Source organism: Apteryx rowi, unplaced genomic scaffold (genome assembly GCF_003343035.1).
Source record: "Apteryx rowi isolate R43461 unplaced genomic scaffold, aptRow1 scaffold_18, whole genome shotgun sequence".
In the NCBI taxonomy this organism is placed as follows: domain Eukaryota; kingdom Metazoa; phylum Chordata; class Aves; order Apterygiformes; family Apterygidae; genus Apteryx; species Apteryx rowi.
In genome coordinates this window covers 2,600,612-2,615,629 of record NW_020448085.1, presented here as the reverse complement: position 1 = coordinate 2,615,629, position 15,018 = coordinate 2,600,612, and the positions used below count along the sequence as shown (strand labels likewise).

Sequence of the window (15,018 nt, the reverse complement as noted above, 5' to 3'; positions counted from 1 at the left end):
GACAGATACACCAACCTTGCTTGCACAGAAAGCAAGCAGCAGCAGTAACAAGGCACTAATTAATAACGTCACTACGCTAGGCATTATGAAACGTCCTAGCACGTTTTCAAGTGGAGAGACTCAAAGCTATGTCAGAGCATTAYTCATGCTGGCCAGTGAGCCCTTCAGGTCCTCTGTGAACAAAGACCCAACAGACAGTTGACTGAAGCCAACGGGAGTCCTTTCATTTACCCTAAATTTGGACCAAAAGCCATTTACCCGTGCATTTCCACTAGGAAACAGGAACTTCTATGTGAACAGAATACTGATTTAAGGCTGGATAATGACTAAAAAAATCACCAGTTAGATAATCACAGAAGTTCATGGAGATGAAAYAGAGAAAGCAACCATTACATCTTTATTTTTAATACAGATGCAACTGAAATGGGATGAAAAAACAACAAAGTTGTTGTGTGATATGGAATCTAAGCTTACAGTGAAGGAAAAAAAGTAAAGCAAAAAAACAAAGCAAAGAGGCTGTCTCTGTGTGGACTGTGTGTTTTCCATATTTAATCAATAACTATATTTCTCATTTCACCTAAAATACCCTGGAAACAGGAGTATTTCTATAAACCTAATTTCTCATTATGTGCCTGAATTCTCTGAGTGGCCCAAAATATCAGCTACTCCTGTCACTGTAGAATGATATACTGTGATAGGAGTAAAAATACTTTTGATTCCATACTGAATGCAGCCCTTCATATTTGGTTAAATTCTTTCTTTCTGATGAGCAAAAACAGATCTAGACTGTATATCTCTGCAAGCTTTAGTGATATAAAATGACTTTGTGCATAAATGGATGATCATTGTTATCAAATGGTTTTGCTTATGTTTTTCTTTTGGAAAAGACAAAACACTATATTACACATGAACACTCCGCAGCCACTTAGTCCATATTTCATCAGCTTTTACATGAACAGTCATCTGCTGAGCTAAAGATTTCCTTAATCATGCTATAAAAACAGAATTTGAAAACTGATGTGCATTAAACTGCAATTAAATGAGGATGTATGCTTAGCTCCATGGCAGATCTGTAGAATCAAAGCATAAAAAAAAACCAACAGAGAGTTTAATCAGATGTTTGTATAGCTGTGGAGAGATGCTAAAGAAAGGACTGGTCAAGAAAACAAGTCCAAGTAGACTATGGAATTTGAAGTTCTGGAAATTAAAATGTGGATATGATTTTCATATGTATACACAAAGTAAGAATAAAGAGAGATCCAAGGTCCCAAGGCAATTCAGCCTCAAATTAAGGATACTTCACATCTCAAAATTAATTTTCCTTTTGCTGGCAATACTTGTTGAAATGAAAAGACCCAAGAAAAGCATAAATATTTCAGGCTTCCTTTTTGTGTCATTTATAAGTGTAGTAAGGTTCTTATTGTATGAATGCAAYGAAAAGAAATGGCCATGAGAAGCCAGCTGCATGCACAGTATTTCTCTTCTGAAGTTCTCCTTACTATCTGTCATCTTATCAATTCAGATTTTTTCAGTTATACAGCAGCACTAGTTCACCATGTTAATTATATTTTTGTCTAAGAGATAAAAATGATCAACTCACTTATGTATTTTATTATTAAAAACAACACTAAAAATGTGGAAGGTAGGATAGGAATCAAAATTAACAAAAAATATTATGGTTTTTGTGCCTCTGATGTAAAGGAATGATAGCCTCAGTGATTACAGTATTTAATATCTGGCATGCTATTAGCCTGTACCACTTAATTTAACAGTCTCAGACTGGTTAGGCAGAGAAAGGAGAGACTTAGGACCCAGCAGTTYACAGTGAAATTAAGTACTCTTTTCAAATAAGCATCTCATTGGCCTCTAGCCTTTGAAGAGCAGCAGACAGACCGAAATTATGATTAGAATATAATGGATATGGAGTTTAAATGTCATAGGCATTTAAAATAAATTTTGCAATGACTAAATAAACCAAATAATCTCATTTGCACTGGCACCCAATTATGGCACACTAAGTAGTGTGCTTTATTACCTTCTCATCTATCCGACTGCCCTTACAGCAACTCTTTTCTACCAGGAAAATGCTAGTTATTTTTCAAAAATTTTGATCGATTTTAATACAAATCTGACAGGATGTATTTACTGGTTAAAAATCTGTGGTGACTTTAAATCATTTTAAGTATGGCAGACATTAAATTATTGATTAATAAACAAAACAGTACAAGTATTGCAGTTCTGTGGACACATTATGACCTTCTGTGGTTTAATAAAATGACCCACTGGAACTTTTCACAAAGCAGGGACAGTCAGTCATTGGCATCTGAAACCAATTACTATTACATGAGCTATAATACAGCTTTTACTAGATTCCCAGCAATGCGACCTCAAGAAGACACCTAAAACAGATGTATTGCTCCTGACTAAGTGTTTGCATCCCAGTATTAAAATACACTTGCGTGCTTATAGTACTGTGGAGAGATATGGGCAAACCAATCACAACTAACTATCCGCAAATTTAACATTCCTTGTTGATGGCAAATATGCCACTAAGGGAGAAAAATTTGTACAAATGTGTTTGTTCTACAGCAAYGTACAGCAAATGGTTTATGCAAATATTTCCATCTCTGGTCGTTCAACAGTTTTTCACTGAGCACAGCATTATGTATTTATGATTAGTGATTTGGACGCCTGATTGATGATGATAATACTTACCATCAAGTTCATGGTATGCAAAAACGTGCTTGTCATGAATATTCATTATTTGATTCAAGTTCACTGTTTTGCTGAACGTTCCCAAACAGTAAATTTATTTGTTAAAAATTCATGGCATGTGAGCATGACTGTGCTGTAGGCACAGTCAACACAAATTGGTTTACAAACAAATATTTAGGAATAAATAGGAAATAACCAACTGCAACAAAAGGAAAGGTCTGAAAAAGCCTACATTATTCAACAAAAATATACTTTGAGTATTTCAAAAGGTACCAGTAAAGCAACACCTAATGAAAATCAGACATTACTTCACATTGTCTTAGCTGAAAAGCAATAATACTTCTAACTATTTCATTAGTAACAATAGCCCAAAAATTGCATGGAATTTTTCTAAACAAAATGGAAGATGGTAAAACAAAGAAACAGGCTAACTGGTAGCAGTTGAGGTCTAGTAGGCAGATTTGTTCTATTAAAGGAGTAATAGAAACTGCAACACAGTCTGGGAGACAACTTAAATCCTTGCTAAACTATGACAAAGTTGTTTTCCTCTCAGGGAATTTTATTCCCTGTAAGTCTTTGTAGGAGACATTGAAAAATTGGAGTGCTGGCACGTCTCTGACACACTGAGAAGCGCGCTGAGCCCCTCGGCCAACATCCTCCCGCAGCCCGGAGAAGACAGGCATTTCCCCCGAGCACCCAGGACTTCACTTCCTCACTCTTGCGCCCTGAGGAAGGCTGTTAGCAGATATTGCCCTCTCTGGTTTTGTGTGTTATTTGCTCTTCCAAAACAGACTAAAGACAAAAGAAACACTGCTACTAGAATCTTAAAAGACATAGTGCTTCTGGAGTCCAAATAGCATCTGTGCACACTCATTTCATTAAAACCAGTTCCACAATTTGTACCAGGCACTGTGGGAGGTCCATATGAAGCGAAAATTAAAAGAGGTCCAGAATGATACAGTGACCTTATAAATAGATGCAGGTATAAAAATGAAGAGGAACACAAATTATTTAAGGGAAAGGATAATACCTGCACGAGATCAAATGATATATAATAGTCATGATCAAATGTAGTCTATCAAGGGAGCATAGCTCTGGAATGGCCTTCTGAACAGGATACCAGGATTAAGGAACCTGAATTGCTTCATGATGAAGTTTGATAAAGTTATGGAAAGGGACAGGAATAGTTTAAGACTATGTTTTGAGACCTGATTTAATGGTGTCTGAAAAGGAGGCTGAAAAAAGGCTTGATCCTGTTTGACTGCACATTTTGCTTTGCTTCTGGGCTCCCACTGTGTCCTGCAGCAGCTAAAATAGAAGTTCTTTTCCTTGACTTCTTAATGCAAAAGTTGGTCTCTTAAGGAAGAGGACAAAGATGGGGTTCACTTTCCTCAGACACACTGAAGCATGAAGTATGACACAATGAAGTTCCAGCCTTTGGTCTTTTGTGAAAGCGCTTTGGTAAATTCAAGCTGCTTATGGTATATGGAAGTTACAGAATAAAAGTCTTATGGACCTTCTGGTCTAAATGCCAGTGATGCCAGTGATTACAAGGAATAAACTCAATGAACCAGGCGATCCCTTCAGTTTTAAAGCAAATTTATAACATCACTAAATTTCATTGTCAATAAAACAGAAATTCACATGTATCTGACACTGACTGTATGTAAATTTGTATTTGCCACCTACTCATTTATGGAATTTTGCAGTTACTTTATAAGCAGTTCTACGAGTTCTTTTTATTTAAGTATCTGGACATGTGCTGCCACCTAGATACACATCTCAAACAGAAAATGAAGATAAAAATGAAGAAGTCTATGGATTTGATTCAAGGGTTTGGCCACATACTCAAATCCAACCCCAATCCTTCATATTTAACACACTTAACAATACTCCTCTTCCTGAACTATAGCTCAGGACAAGGCTATGGTACCAATCTGTGGCACCACCCAGTGCCGTGAGGCATTTCCATTGTATACCAAAACATTATGATCGTACTAGTAATAAAACAAACCACTATTTTTGTCCACTAGCATAAAAGCTAATCATATGATTATTCTTACAGCAACAGTTCAAAAGCCAAATGGCTGAATAATTATACCCCAATCTGCCATCATTACACAAGCATTAAAGAACTGCACAGGGAAAGCGAATCCTACACCACTTCAGGGAAAGACAATTCCATAACAAATGCAATTACACTGAAAAGGTATGACATGATTTTCTGGCAGAAAAACTAAATTTATCGTAATTTAAAGACAATTTTCAGCTTTGGTCTTCAAAGAAATATTAAATGCCTGAATAAATATGTACATATCCCTGAGATTTCTAGGATAGTCCCCAAAATAAAAAAAAAACTCTGTAAGTGGCATCTTACACGTGAAACAGTCCAAGTGTATTCTTAGATTATGAAACAACAGAGCTGCAGATGCCACAGGAAATTTAAATTGCTAATAAGTAACAAACTTTCACGTGTGTAAACAGGAACCTTCTTCCATTTAAGAAAATGGAAATAGAAAGCAAACTCTGGTAAGCAGCAGGGAGCATCTCTGTGACCCTCCTACAGCATTTCAGTTCAGGACCAGCTAACAAATGCCTAGCACTGAAATGTTTCTTTACACTAGACCTCAATTTTAGCTTGGGGTAGCAAATTACAGCAGGAGGCAAAGATTCTTTCAGAGTTCCACAAAAGGTTTTGAAGAACATATTCAAAACACAATTTTTTCAAAAGGCTTTAAAAGTCATACAAGCCCGACGTGCTGCACAGAACCCACTGTAAGAGCACTCGTGGGATCGTCCGACGGTCTCAGGAAGTACGAACCAGCTGAGGAGTGACAAAAACATATCATTTGTCTAATACAAGTCGCAGGTCACTCGCTTGGGAAGAGGCCAAAGTCAGATGGAATGGCCGAGCTCACTTCCGAAATGGAACGAAACAGCGGTACGTCRAGGACGCCGGCACGGCGGCAGGTGCCTGTCCACACGCGCGCGCAGAAGAAGGCCTCCCGCTCCGCCGGCTCGCGCGGGCTGCTGGGGCCACTAAGGCGAAGGGCAGCGGCAGCCCTTCTCGCCAGCACGGGGAGGACGGCACGCGAGAGGCCGCTCCGTTCCCTCGGGCAATCGCTGCTGCTCAGCAGCGGCCACATCTGCAGCGGCAGCAAAAATTCCTCCCCCCTCAGTTTCCAGGGAGCCCCCGCTTTCCGTGCTGGCAGTACCTCCGCGCCCCGTGCTCAGAGGAGCGGACCCGCTGCTCGCTCTACTACTGCACAGAGGCTTTTAAATAGGAGCAGATGGGGGGAGCTCCCCTCCCCACGCGCTCTTCCTTTGGCATCTTCCGAACAGTCTCGTTAAGATAACAAGCTTGAGGAGTGTTATTTTATTAGCTACTCATTGTTGGTTTTCTCCTCAACAATATGCTACAAAGTTATCAAGAGAAAAATGGAGCGAGACAATCTACGGAGTTTCGTGGTCTGAGGCAGAGAATAACAGCTATGTTTTAAGACTCTTCGACCTACCTTAAAAACAAATAAATCTGCTTCCTTATTAGGGCTTCCAGTCTGCATTAAGCAGCAAGAAGCTAACATTTTTTCCTCTTTATTATACCTCAGCTGCAGCTCCACCATATGAAACTCTAGATCTTAAATTGAGATTTGAATCAATCCAGTATTTTCTTAAAATCGGTATCAGTTTATTTACCAGAAATCACTAGACCCTTGGTTCTGATAATGATTTCTCTCTGGCATCAGTTTCAGACTGATGTAACTCATAACGAACTTTAACCAATTTCCTCCAGATTATACAACTTAATTTTCTTCAGGTTCTTGTAGCATCCTCTGAATGGGAACTAAGGATCAAGAACCAGAAAAAAATTCTAGTTTCTAATGAAAAAGAGAATGATTTATGTAACTAAGTTCCTTCTCTGCAAGCCTTGTTTCATTATTAAACCGTCTTAGAAAAGCCGTTAAAAATTATCTATTTTAAATGTACATGTAGCTAAATTTCTTACTGTAAGATATATAGAATAAATCAGCTCCAAATTAATTTCAAGATTTTAAAAACTGATGAGAGTCTGTGGCTTCCTATGTGAGAAAAGCCTGCATTCATTAACTTGTGTTGGAAATACACATCCCCGGTCCGTTCTAAGAAATCTCATCTAATCTCCACAGCCCATTTTAAAAGGCACTGGCAAGAACCGTAACAAGCCTGTATCAGCGTGGGCCTTCAGGGTCAGCACCAAGCCCCAACACACTGCCCGAGAACTGGCAGCAACAGTATGGTAGAAAAATTGGTTTCCTTCCCATATCCACTGAAGCCCACCAAAGGTCTCCACCTGCTCACCTACCACATGGTCTCTTTTACAAGAAACCACTGAGAAATGATGACATTCGAGGGAGCTGTTCTGACGGCATCTAGCCAGGGACAGCTGTGGTTGGAGCATGCCACTCATCGCCAGCATGAGACACGATGCTCTTGAAGCAGCTTGTTTTATTCTTAGACATTCAGTTCACAGGCATATTTATTTTCACTGAAGGTCATTTTTTTCATGTATATACTTAAGAAAACCAGCACTTTCAGAATTCACCACTGTAACAAAATTCAAAAGGGGTCACTCAGTGGGTCCTGCACAGAGCACTGAAAAGATGAAGGCCCTGCTCTGCTGACTGGGTAACCTCATAAACTCACCGCCTCCGTTTGCAAACGCAGGTGGCAAGGCTCCGCGACRTGACATAATTGATCAGTATGTTCACCAACCTCAGCTTCAATAAGTAAAGAGTACTTAGAAGAAAAATCCAAGAGCCACAGTAAAACTTACACAAGAGAAGAAAGACTATCCTGAGGGGAGAGGGAGGGAAAGAAAGAGATGGAGAGTCAGACAGAAAGAGAGAGAGAGAGAAAAAAAACAGTTTATCAGTGAAACACCTGAACGTGGCAAGGAAGCTGGTTTTCATCCAGGCAAAGACTGGAGGGCTCTAGCAGCTACCAAGCATCAGCCAGCCCCCCCAGATGCTTCTCTGCAAGCTCAAGTAACATAAAAATAAACAGTTCCCAGGCACCACAGTGAAGGTAGTATTTCATCTGACATTACGTCTTTGCTTAGTGTACCGTTCCTCTTGTTACTGCGTTGTGGCAGTGAATTGCAAGGTTATGGTGGAGAGGAAAAGCAGAAATTTATCATACTATTTGGAGCTTATCAGTTGGGGCACGCACCCTACGGCTGTCACACACTACCCCTTCTCCAGTAGACTGTCCTAAGCGAGAAGTGTACCACAAAACACTTCCCCGAGTTCAGCTGTGCAGAGGAGGGAGCATGCCTGGAGGTTTCTTGGGGAACAGATGGCTTTAAGGCAGAGCTCCAGGAAGGCTGCTCCATCAGGGGCGACTCTGGAGGAGACACCTCCTGCCAGGAAGGGACAGCTTGCCTCAAAAGCCAGCCAGAAGGCTTGGGGTGGTGACGGGACAGCCAGCAGGACCTCAGCATGCCCCAATGGCAAGGGGCTACCCACCTCCAACCCTCTGCAGTCCCCATTAATGACCTTTCTCTGCCCTCTCAGTAACGCAGATCCGATCAGACCTATTTGCAAACCTTTCTCCAGGCAACTGCACGTTATTTAACCCTCCATGTTTATCTAGTCCTGAGCCAGATGCTCAAAGGCATGGACAAGTAAAATCTAGAATAGCTTTTCCACTGCTTACAACTTGCCTACAAGTGCCATTTGAATTAGCACTTTTATAATTTACGTGCGCGTGTTGAACATTTCTGACAGACTGAACTCTCAATTTACATAAGTATATCAACACATAATTCTGATTTCAGCAACAGGGTCTTGAGGGCTTTTGCACCTAATGTTTCTAAACAATTACTCTACAGGACCAGTAGCGTGGTGCCCCAGAAGGAATTAAGCAACTTGGGCTCCAGTTATAGTATGCATCTGTCAGTGTTTTACCTTGTCTTTGCCAATTTATGTTATTCCTCAGTATATAGGATTTAAAATTTACTTCATAAGTAACATTTGTTGTAAAATTAAAAAAATGCATTTTTGCATAGGGATTAAAACAACCAGAAAGCATTTTTTTTTTTAAGTATCTTTTTCTTCTTTCCCCAAATTGTCTTCTGCATTTCATTCTCCTCTTCCTGGTTGAAGCTTGCAACAGCACAATCTTTGAATGGGAATGCTCTGACAAAGCTCCTTTTACTGTGTAGGAAAAGCTGAGAGTTTTCTTTTCCTGTGATGATATTCCCCCTTCCATAAAAACAGAAGTGCTTGAAACTCTGAGCCTGTACTGAAATAGAGTAGCTCAGTACGTTGTATTCCAGCACTCCATAACTACGATGCAAAGGCAGCTTTCACTGCTGGCTTGAGGCTAGTTACTGTGGATCATTTAATCTTAAATGGTATAAAATTCTTTTACAGAGGGACAAGTTCAGTTCACTGCTCACCTCCTGTCCTAGTCTGACTTCATAGTCAAACATGACCAAATTACACTGTAAAATCGGAATAAAGACTGCAGTAAGGAGCTGGGAAGGTTTATATCCTCTTTGAAGTACCTATCCATATAGGGTTTTGTGAAACTACCAGGTACAAAGTGGGGTTCTCTCCTAAATCTTCCCCTAAAATGAGCTCTTCAAATGCATTTCTTTTTCAGAATATTTATTTAACTTTCCAAATGTGAGATAAGGGATACAGCTGATGGACTGTCTCACTGGAAGCTTTTTTCCTTAATTTTTATCATTTTATTTTTTAATAAAAAGCAGGCCAACCTTGATAGTTCTCTTATAGGGGAGGGGGAAAAAAAAAAAGACCATGTCTTCCTATACATTCTTGGTCCAACAACACTGTCTAACATCTTTTTCTCTTTTGGAAATCATGATCTATGCAGAAAGCTCCATTTGGATCAGTACTGTCCACTTGACATTTCTCATTTGACAATTCTTATTTCCTCTCCTGATTTAAACAATCCTTTTTTCTTTCACTTCACTCTATCATAAATTCCAATAGCTGAGCCCCATCTGAAACTTTTAATTTCATAAGGAAGAAATACTGTGGTTTCTTCTTTGGTAAAATGAGATTCCGCTAATAGCTTAACTCATTTATCCATTTATTTTTATCCTTCTCTCTCCCTAGACTGCTATATCCCTAAACTTCTCTTTTGGTTCAGATTTTAATGCAGTTTTTCAGATGTTCTGGCCATCCTCAAGTCTCCCCAACTGCATGGAAGTTGCAGGCGCTCAGCACTCTTGAAAATCATGCCACAAAAATCACTGCTGCAGGACTTTGTTTTTCATGTGCCTATTGCACTTCACGCACACCTCCAGGACTGGGAATAAAGTTAACATCCATGGTTTAGCTAAGCTTGGGACCAAACCCTCATCCTTTAAGTACAACCATTTCTCTACTGTTTATGGTCACACTGTTTATGATCTGAAACTACAGAAAAAAGGCATTCCTAAAAACATTCCTAGCGCCAACACACCTAGAGCATTTCCAACGGCCAGCCCACGTACCAAGAGGACACAGCCCTAGGGAGTGGACACAGGGAAGGCAACAGACAAGTGAACAAAAGCAAGCACACAGGAGATTAACAAATTCTTGAGAGTCCTGTTACTTAATTCTTGCTTTTACTCCCTTCAGGTGTTTACAAAAATACCTTAAAAGTAGCTAGGTCAAGTCAGCTATTTTGGTAGGTGCTTTACTGTAACGTCAGGCAAAGTGCACTAAAGTACAACAAAACTTCCCCACAAACTAAATTTGCTCCTCTCTGACTCAGACTCTAAGATGACTCTAAGGGCTTTCAGGCTTATTATGTGATATGCTAAGGGACATTTTTTTTTTTCCATGTGGCTAGTCTGCTGGGAATTAATCTGAAAGACTTATTGTACAAACCAGAAGGGACCTACCCTCTACAGACCCTGACGCAGTATTGGCGCTATTACGGCTGCTGGGTCTTCACCTGGTAGACCTGCGTGCTCAGGTCCTGTCTGATCYAGGTCAGCGTTCCCAGTTGCCATCTTGTATGAGAGAAGTGACCATGACCATACCTTTTTCTTCCCTCTTTCATACTACTTCCATGCGCTAGGCTTATCTTTTAAACTCAAAGTCCTTGGCTAGCCTAACTGCGGACACCATCGGTAGCTGTGGATAACGTACAAAGGGTGGTTGTAACACTTACGGGTATCTGTCCAGCTGCCTTTTTTTAGCAGGGTGCTCAACTCTTTCCAGGCCCAGAGCTATGAAATGAAGAACACAGTATCCAAAGACCCGCAGGCTATCAAGATTAGGACTCATGTCTACTTCATAACAAGCTCCCTTCCCTTTTACTTTTTTCCCTCTTTTTTCCCTTTTAGCCCTACAACCACCATATTCAATATGTACTGCAAAAACTTGTCTGATACCTTCCCTTCTTTTTTTACCACACATTGCCATGCCTCTGCTCTCCAAAATCTCTTTCTTTCAGCCAAATTCAGAGATCTCTTCTTCCAATTTTACTTGTTTTTTTTTTTTTTTTTTTTTTTTTTCCGCCCCCCCCTTTCCCTCCCCTCCGCGCCCTCTTCTTTTCTTTTTTCTTTTTTTTTTTTCCCATTTTTAAAATTTTTTTTTTTTTTTTTTTTTTTTTTTTTTTTTTAAGAAAACGCATTTCAATCACAAAAGAGCCAAGTGCAGTTCAGGAGACTTGATGAATAGGCCCAATATACAGATACAAGGTTTGTGGGTTGGGCTGATATCATCAGCCGCATTTATCAATGAGGAAACAGAGAGGGGTGAAATGCCGTGGCTCACTAAGAATCCTGCTTCAATCCCAGGGATAAAATCTTTACCTCTGGGTCCATAATCCGGTCTTTTATCAACAGATTCAGATGAGCATTTACTTTTTCCTTTCCTTTTTATTTCAGTCAGCTGTAGAGCTCTTCCCTTGAGAAATACCAAATTATCCCCACTTCACTGATTTCTTATGTTGATACCCTTGCCAATACTACAGTAGAAAAAATCATTTAAGAACAGAACCACTAACCAAAACACAGCAATTCATATAAAGCTGGAAAAAAAATAACAATTTGATATACTATCACACAGTTTAGCAACGATGCAACCAAAACAGCACTGCAACAGAATACAACTAATATAATAATCTTCCATCCACTGTTTTCCTGTGCATTTCAACATAAAAGTGTTAGATGATAGGCAAATGAAGAATTGGTATCATTACCAGAGCAGAGAAAGTCCTTTTTCTGAACCTCGGCCACAAGGAAACCCCGGAGGCTGACAGGTGCCAGGCAGAAGGTGAACTGGCCGATGGTGCGCCTCTGCCGCAGCCAGTCGGAGAGCCAGGCCAGGTGGCAGTCGCAGTGCAGGAAATTGGAGTGAAGCCGCCTGCAACACACACAACCGCCCTCAAGTTACACGCGGTGCTTCGACACAAGACACAGACCAGAGCGCACACGCAAGCCTGTCTGCTGCTTTTCTACAGTGCAAGTGGGATCACTGCAGGTTACCAGTTCCAGCTGAGTCAGGTTGTGATCGTCTGTGCTGCCACATCACATACAAACAAATACACACATGTAAATTAGTATCATGATTTAGAATGTCTTTGAAGGATAAAATTAAGTGAGACTATAACCATAATGAAATACAATTACTTTTAATCAAAAATAATCTGTAGCCCTGATCACCTGCCTACAGGTCCATCACGAGTTGACCATTCTGCAGAAAAGAACAAGCAGAATTTAAGATGCCTCAAAGTATCATTTTGCCTGTGATTTTTTTTATCAGAAATAAATGCATGAACGTGATAGCTTTAATTGAATCCAAAGAATGACTGATATAAATAACAGAACGAGGCTGATAAACAAGCTAACAGATAATTCTTTCTTCTCTCTCCTTTTTAAATTAAAAAAATACAGAGGCTATTGATACCTTGTATATTCTTGCATTGCCTCTACCAGTTTACCAATGCTCTTTTTACTGTGACAATTTAAAGCAAGTGTTCAGGTTATAAACAGGAATTTTTAACTCCTGATGAACAAGAGGACCCCAGCAGCACCATGCCGCAGGGCCGCGCAGGGACTGTGGCCAGCGAGGGAAGAGAAGGAAAATCTGCTTTACTGGGAGGGTGACTGAGCATTGGAGCAGGTTGCCCAGAGAGGTTGCGGCGGCTCCATCCTTGGAGTCACTCAAAAGCCGCCTGGACACAATCCTGGGCAACGTGCTCTAGGTGACCCTGCTTGAGCAGGGGGGTTGGACTAGATGATCTCCAGAGGTCCCCACCAGCCTCAGCCCTTCTACGACTCTGAAGATCCAGCCCCACGGCTCCCCTTCCCTGCTCGGCTCACGCCTGCCCCTGAAGACTTCCATAAGCATTAGCATGTTCAAATAATTAAATAAATAAATAAAATCTGTAAAATGATGATGCATTTGGGGAGTGAATCCAGTATTTCTGATAGCTACTAAACTTCAGGTCAAAACAAAGCTCAGGACATGATTTATTTCATTCCTTGCAACGAGTCATAGGTTTGTATGTTATAGCAAAGCTGAAATGATAAAACAGATTGAAAATCCCGTCAGAAATGGGTAGACAAAGCATTATTCACTAATATTACAGGCATTACATTAAAAAAAGCCCACAATTGGTGCGCAAAGGATTTAGCCTTGTCCATCCAGCAAAGGACTGAAACGTCTATCTGCGAGACCTCCGGATGGTGCAGCGGCCGCACGGGTCAGCAGTGGCGCCGGGCTGACAGGCACGGAAAAGGGCCGCAAATCGGGAGCCGGGAGTTTATCCTGTGAGACCCAACACACCGGCCTCCTGGGTACGCCGGAAGATGTGACTGACGGAAGAAGGATGGGCTAGAAGAACCTGTTTTTAGAGATTACGTCACTATTTAATTGACAGTGCAGTAAGTTAGATTTCTGTGAAATGTTTTGTTATTATGCACCATTCATCTTTCTGGAACATTTTGATAAACATGTTGTGTTGACTGAAAGAACAAATAAATATGTTTACAAAGAAAGGAGAACAAGTATCACCTAGCCAGAAACATCCAGAGTAGAACGAGGCTGCGTTACCTTATAAAGGATCCACTGAATTCAAATCCTCAAAGTATTGTCCCTTCCTACCACAGCAGGCAACCAGCTGTGAACATGAAAAGCACTGAAGTGATTCAGTGCATTTTCAGTTTACCTTTAAATAAAAAATCTTAAAAAAAAATAATACAATTGTCTATCTCAGCAGTCACTCGCAAGTGCAGAGACAACAGGAGACCTACTATTAAGCAAATAAGTATGGGGGCCAGGTTTTAACATAAATAAAGCCATTTCAAGCCAAGGAAAGCAGATCAATAAAAGCTAATTCCTGTCACTTCCAACCAAGTCTAAAAGATCAATAAAACTTAACAACAGAAAAGACAGTTAAATAAAAAAACACTAGCATGGAAGAGTTGCTTTTTTTAAAGAATTCCTCTAGTGTTTCAAATCTTACTAGCACTCCTTTTATTTATTTATTTATTTTTCAAAGAGTCATGTTGAGGTTGAATATGTTCTTTATTTTTTCTTCTCTGTTCTTAAATGAGCAGGCTGTTTTGAGACCCACGAAGGAAAGGCCATTTATCTGCAGAACTCTCACCGCGCAGGGTGCTGCAGCGTAAGCAGCCCCAAGTGCTCCGGGAGCTCAGCAGTGTCCCGGAGGGACACACACCAAAAAAACACTACCCACGCAGCACCGGACCTCGATGAGCTGCAAACGAGGGCTGGTCCCTGCTTCAGGAATGTTCATTCTAGGCATCCTCTAGAAAAGCTTCTAAAAAACATGTCTAAGTGAGAAGCTTATGGAGAAGGTGGACAAACAGATTATTATTTTTAAAGAATACTATATAGCCACCAAACCATATTGAATATCGGGCCTGATCCACTTGGACTGAATTTGAATCAAGAACCAAGAGATTAAATATTACATCTTAGTCAACCATTATGCCTCACACAGCTTTCCCCTCTCATGCAAAGTTTATCATTAACGCAGGAGAAACAGGTTATCAAGTCAAGCTGGGAAACTAGAGAAAGTATTAGAATATTTCTAACAAAAAATATCTTTATACAAATATTTTACATAGGTGAAGAAAAGCAAATCAGTTTTGCATGTACTCAGACACACATTAGCTGCTAGAATGTTACTACCTGTTTCAAAAAACCCTCGGCTAAACCCAAAACAGAATTATCCTAAAATCTGAACAGATGATGTTCAAAAAGTATTGAATAAATTCCTACCTATGTAACATTGCTTTATTAATAACTAATAACTATAATAAATAAAGTA

The 15,018-nt window shown here is 40.2% G+C and overlaps 1 protein-coding gene across 1 annotated transcript in view; it reads right to left on the bottom strand.

The window, feature by feature from the left end:
• Nucleotides 1–15,018, bottom strand: part of SLIT3 (slit guidance ligand 3) — a 515,694-nt gene that overhangs the window by 177,516 nt on the left and 323,160 nt on the right. Inside the window, exon 10 of the mRNA XM_026061340.1 lies at nucleotides 11,920–12,083. Within this exon, the coding sequence (XP_025917125.1) occupies nucleotides 11,920–12,083 (164 nt within the window). The remainder of the gene's footprint in view (nucleotides 1–11,919; nucleotides 12,084–15,018) is intronic.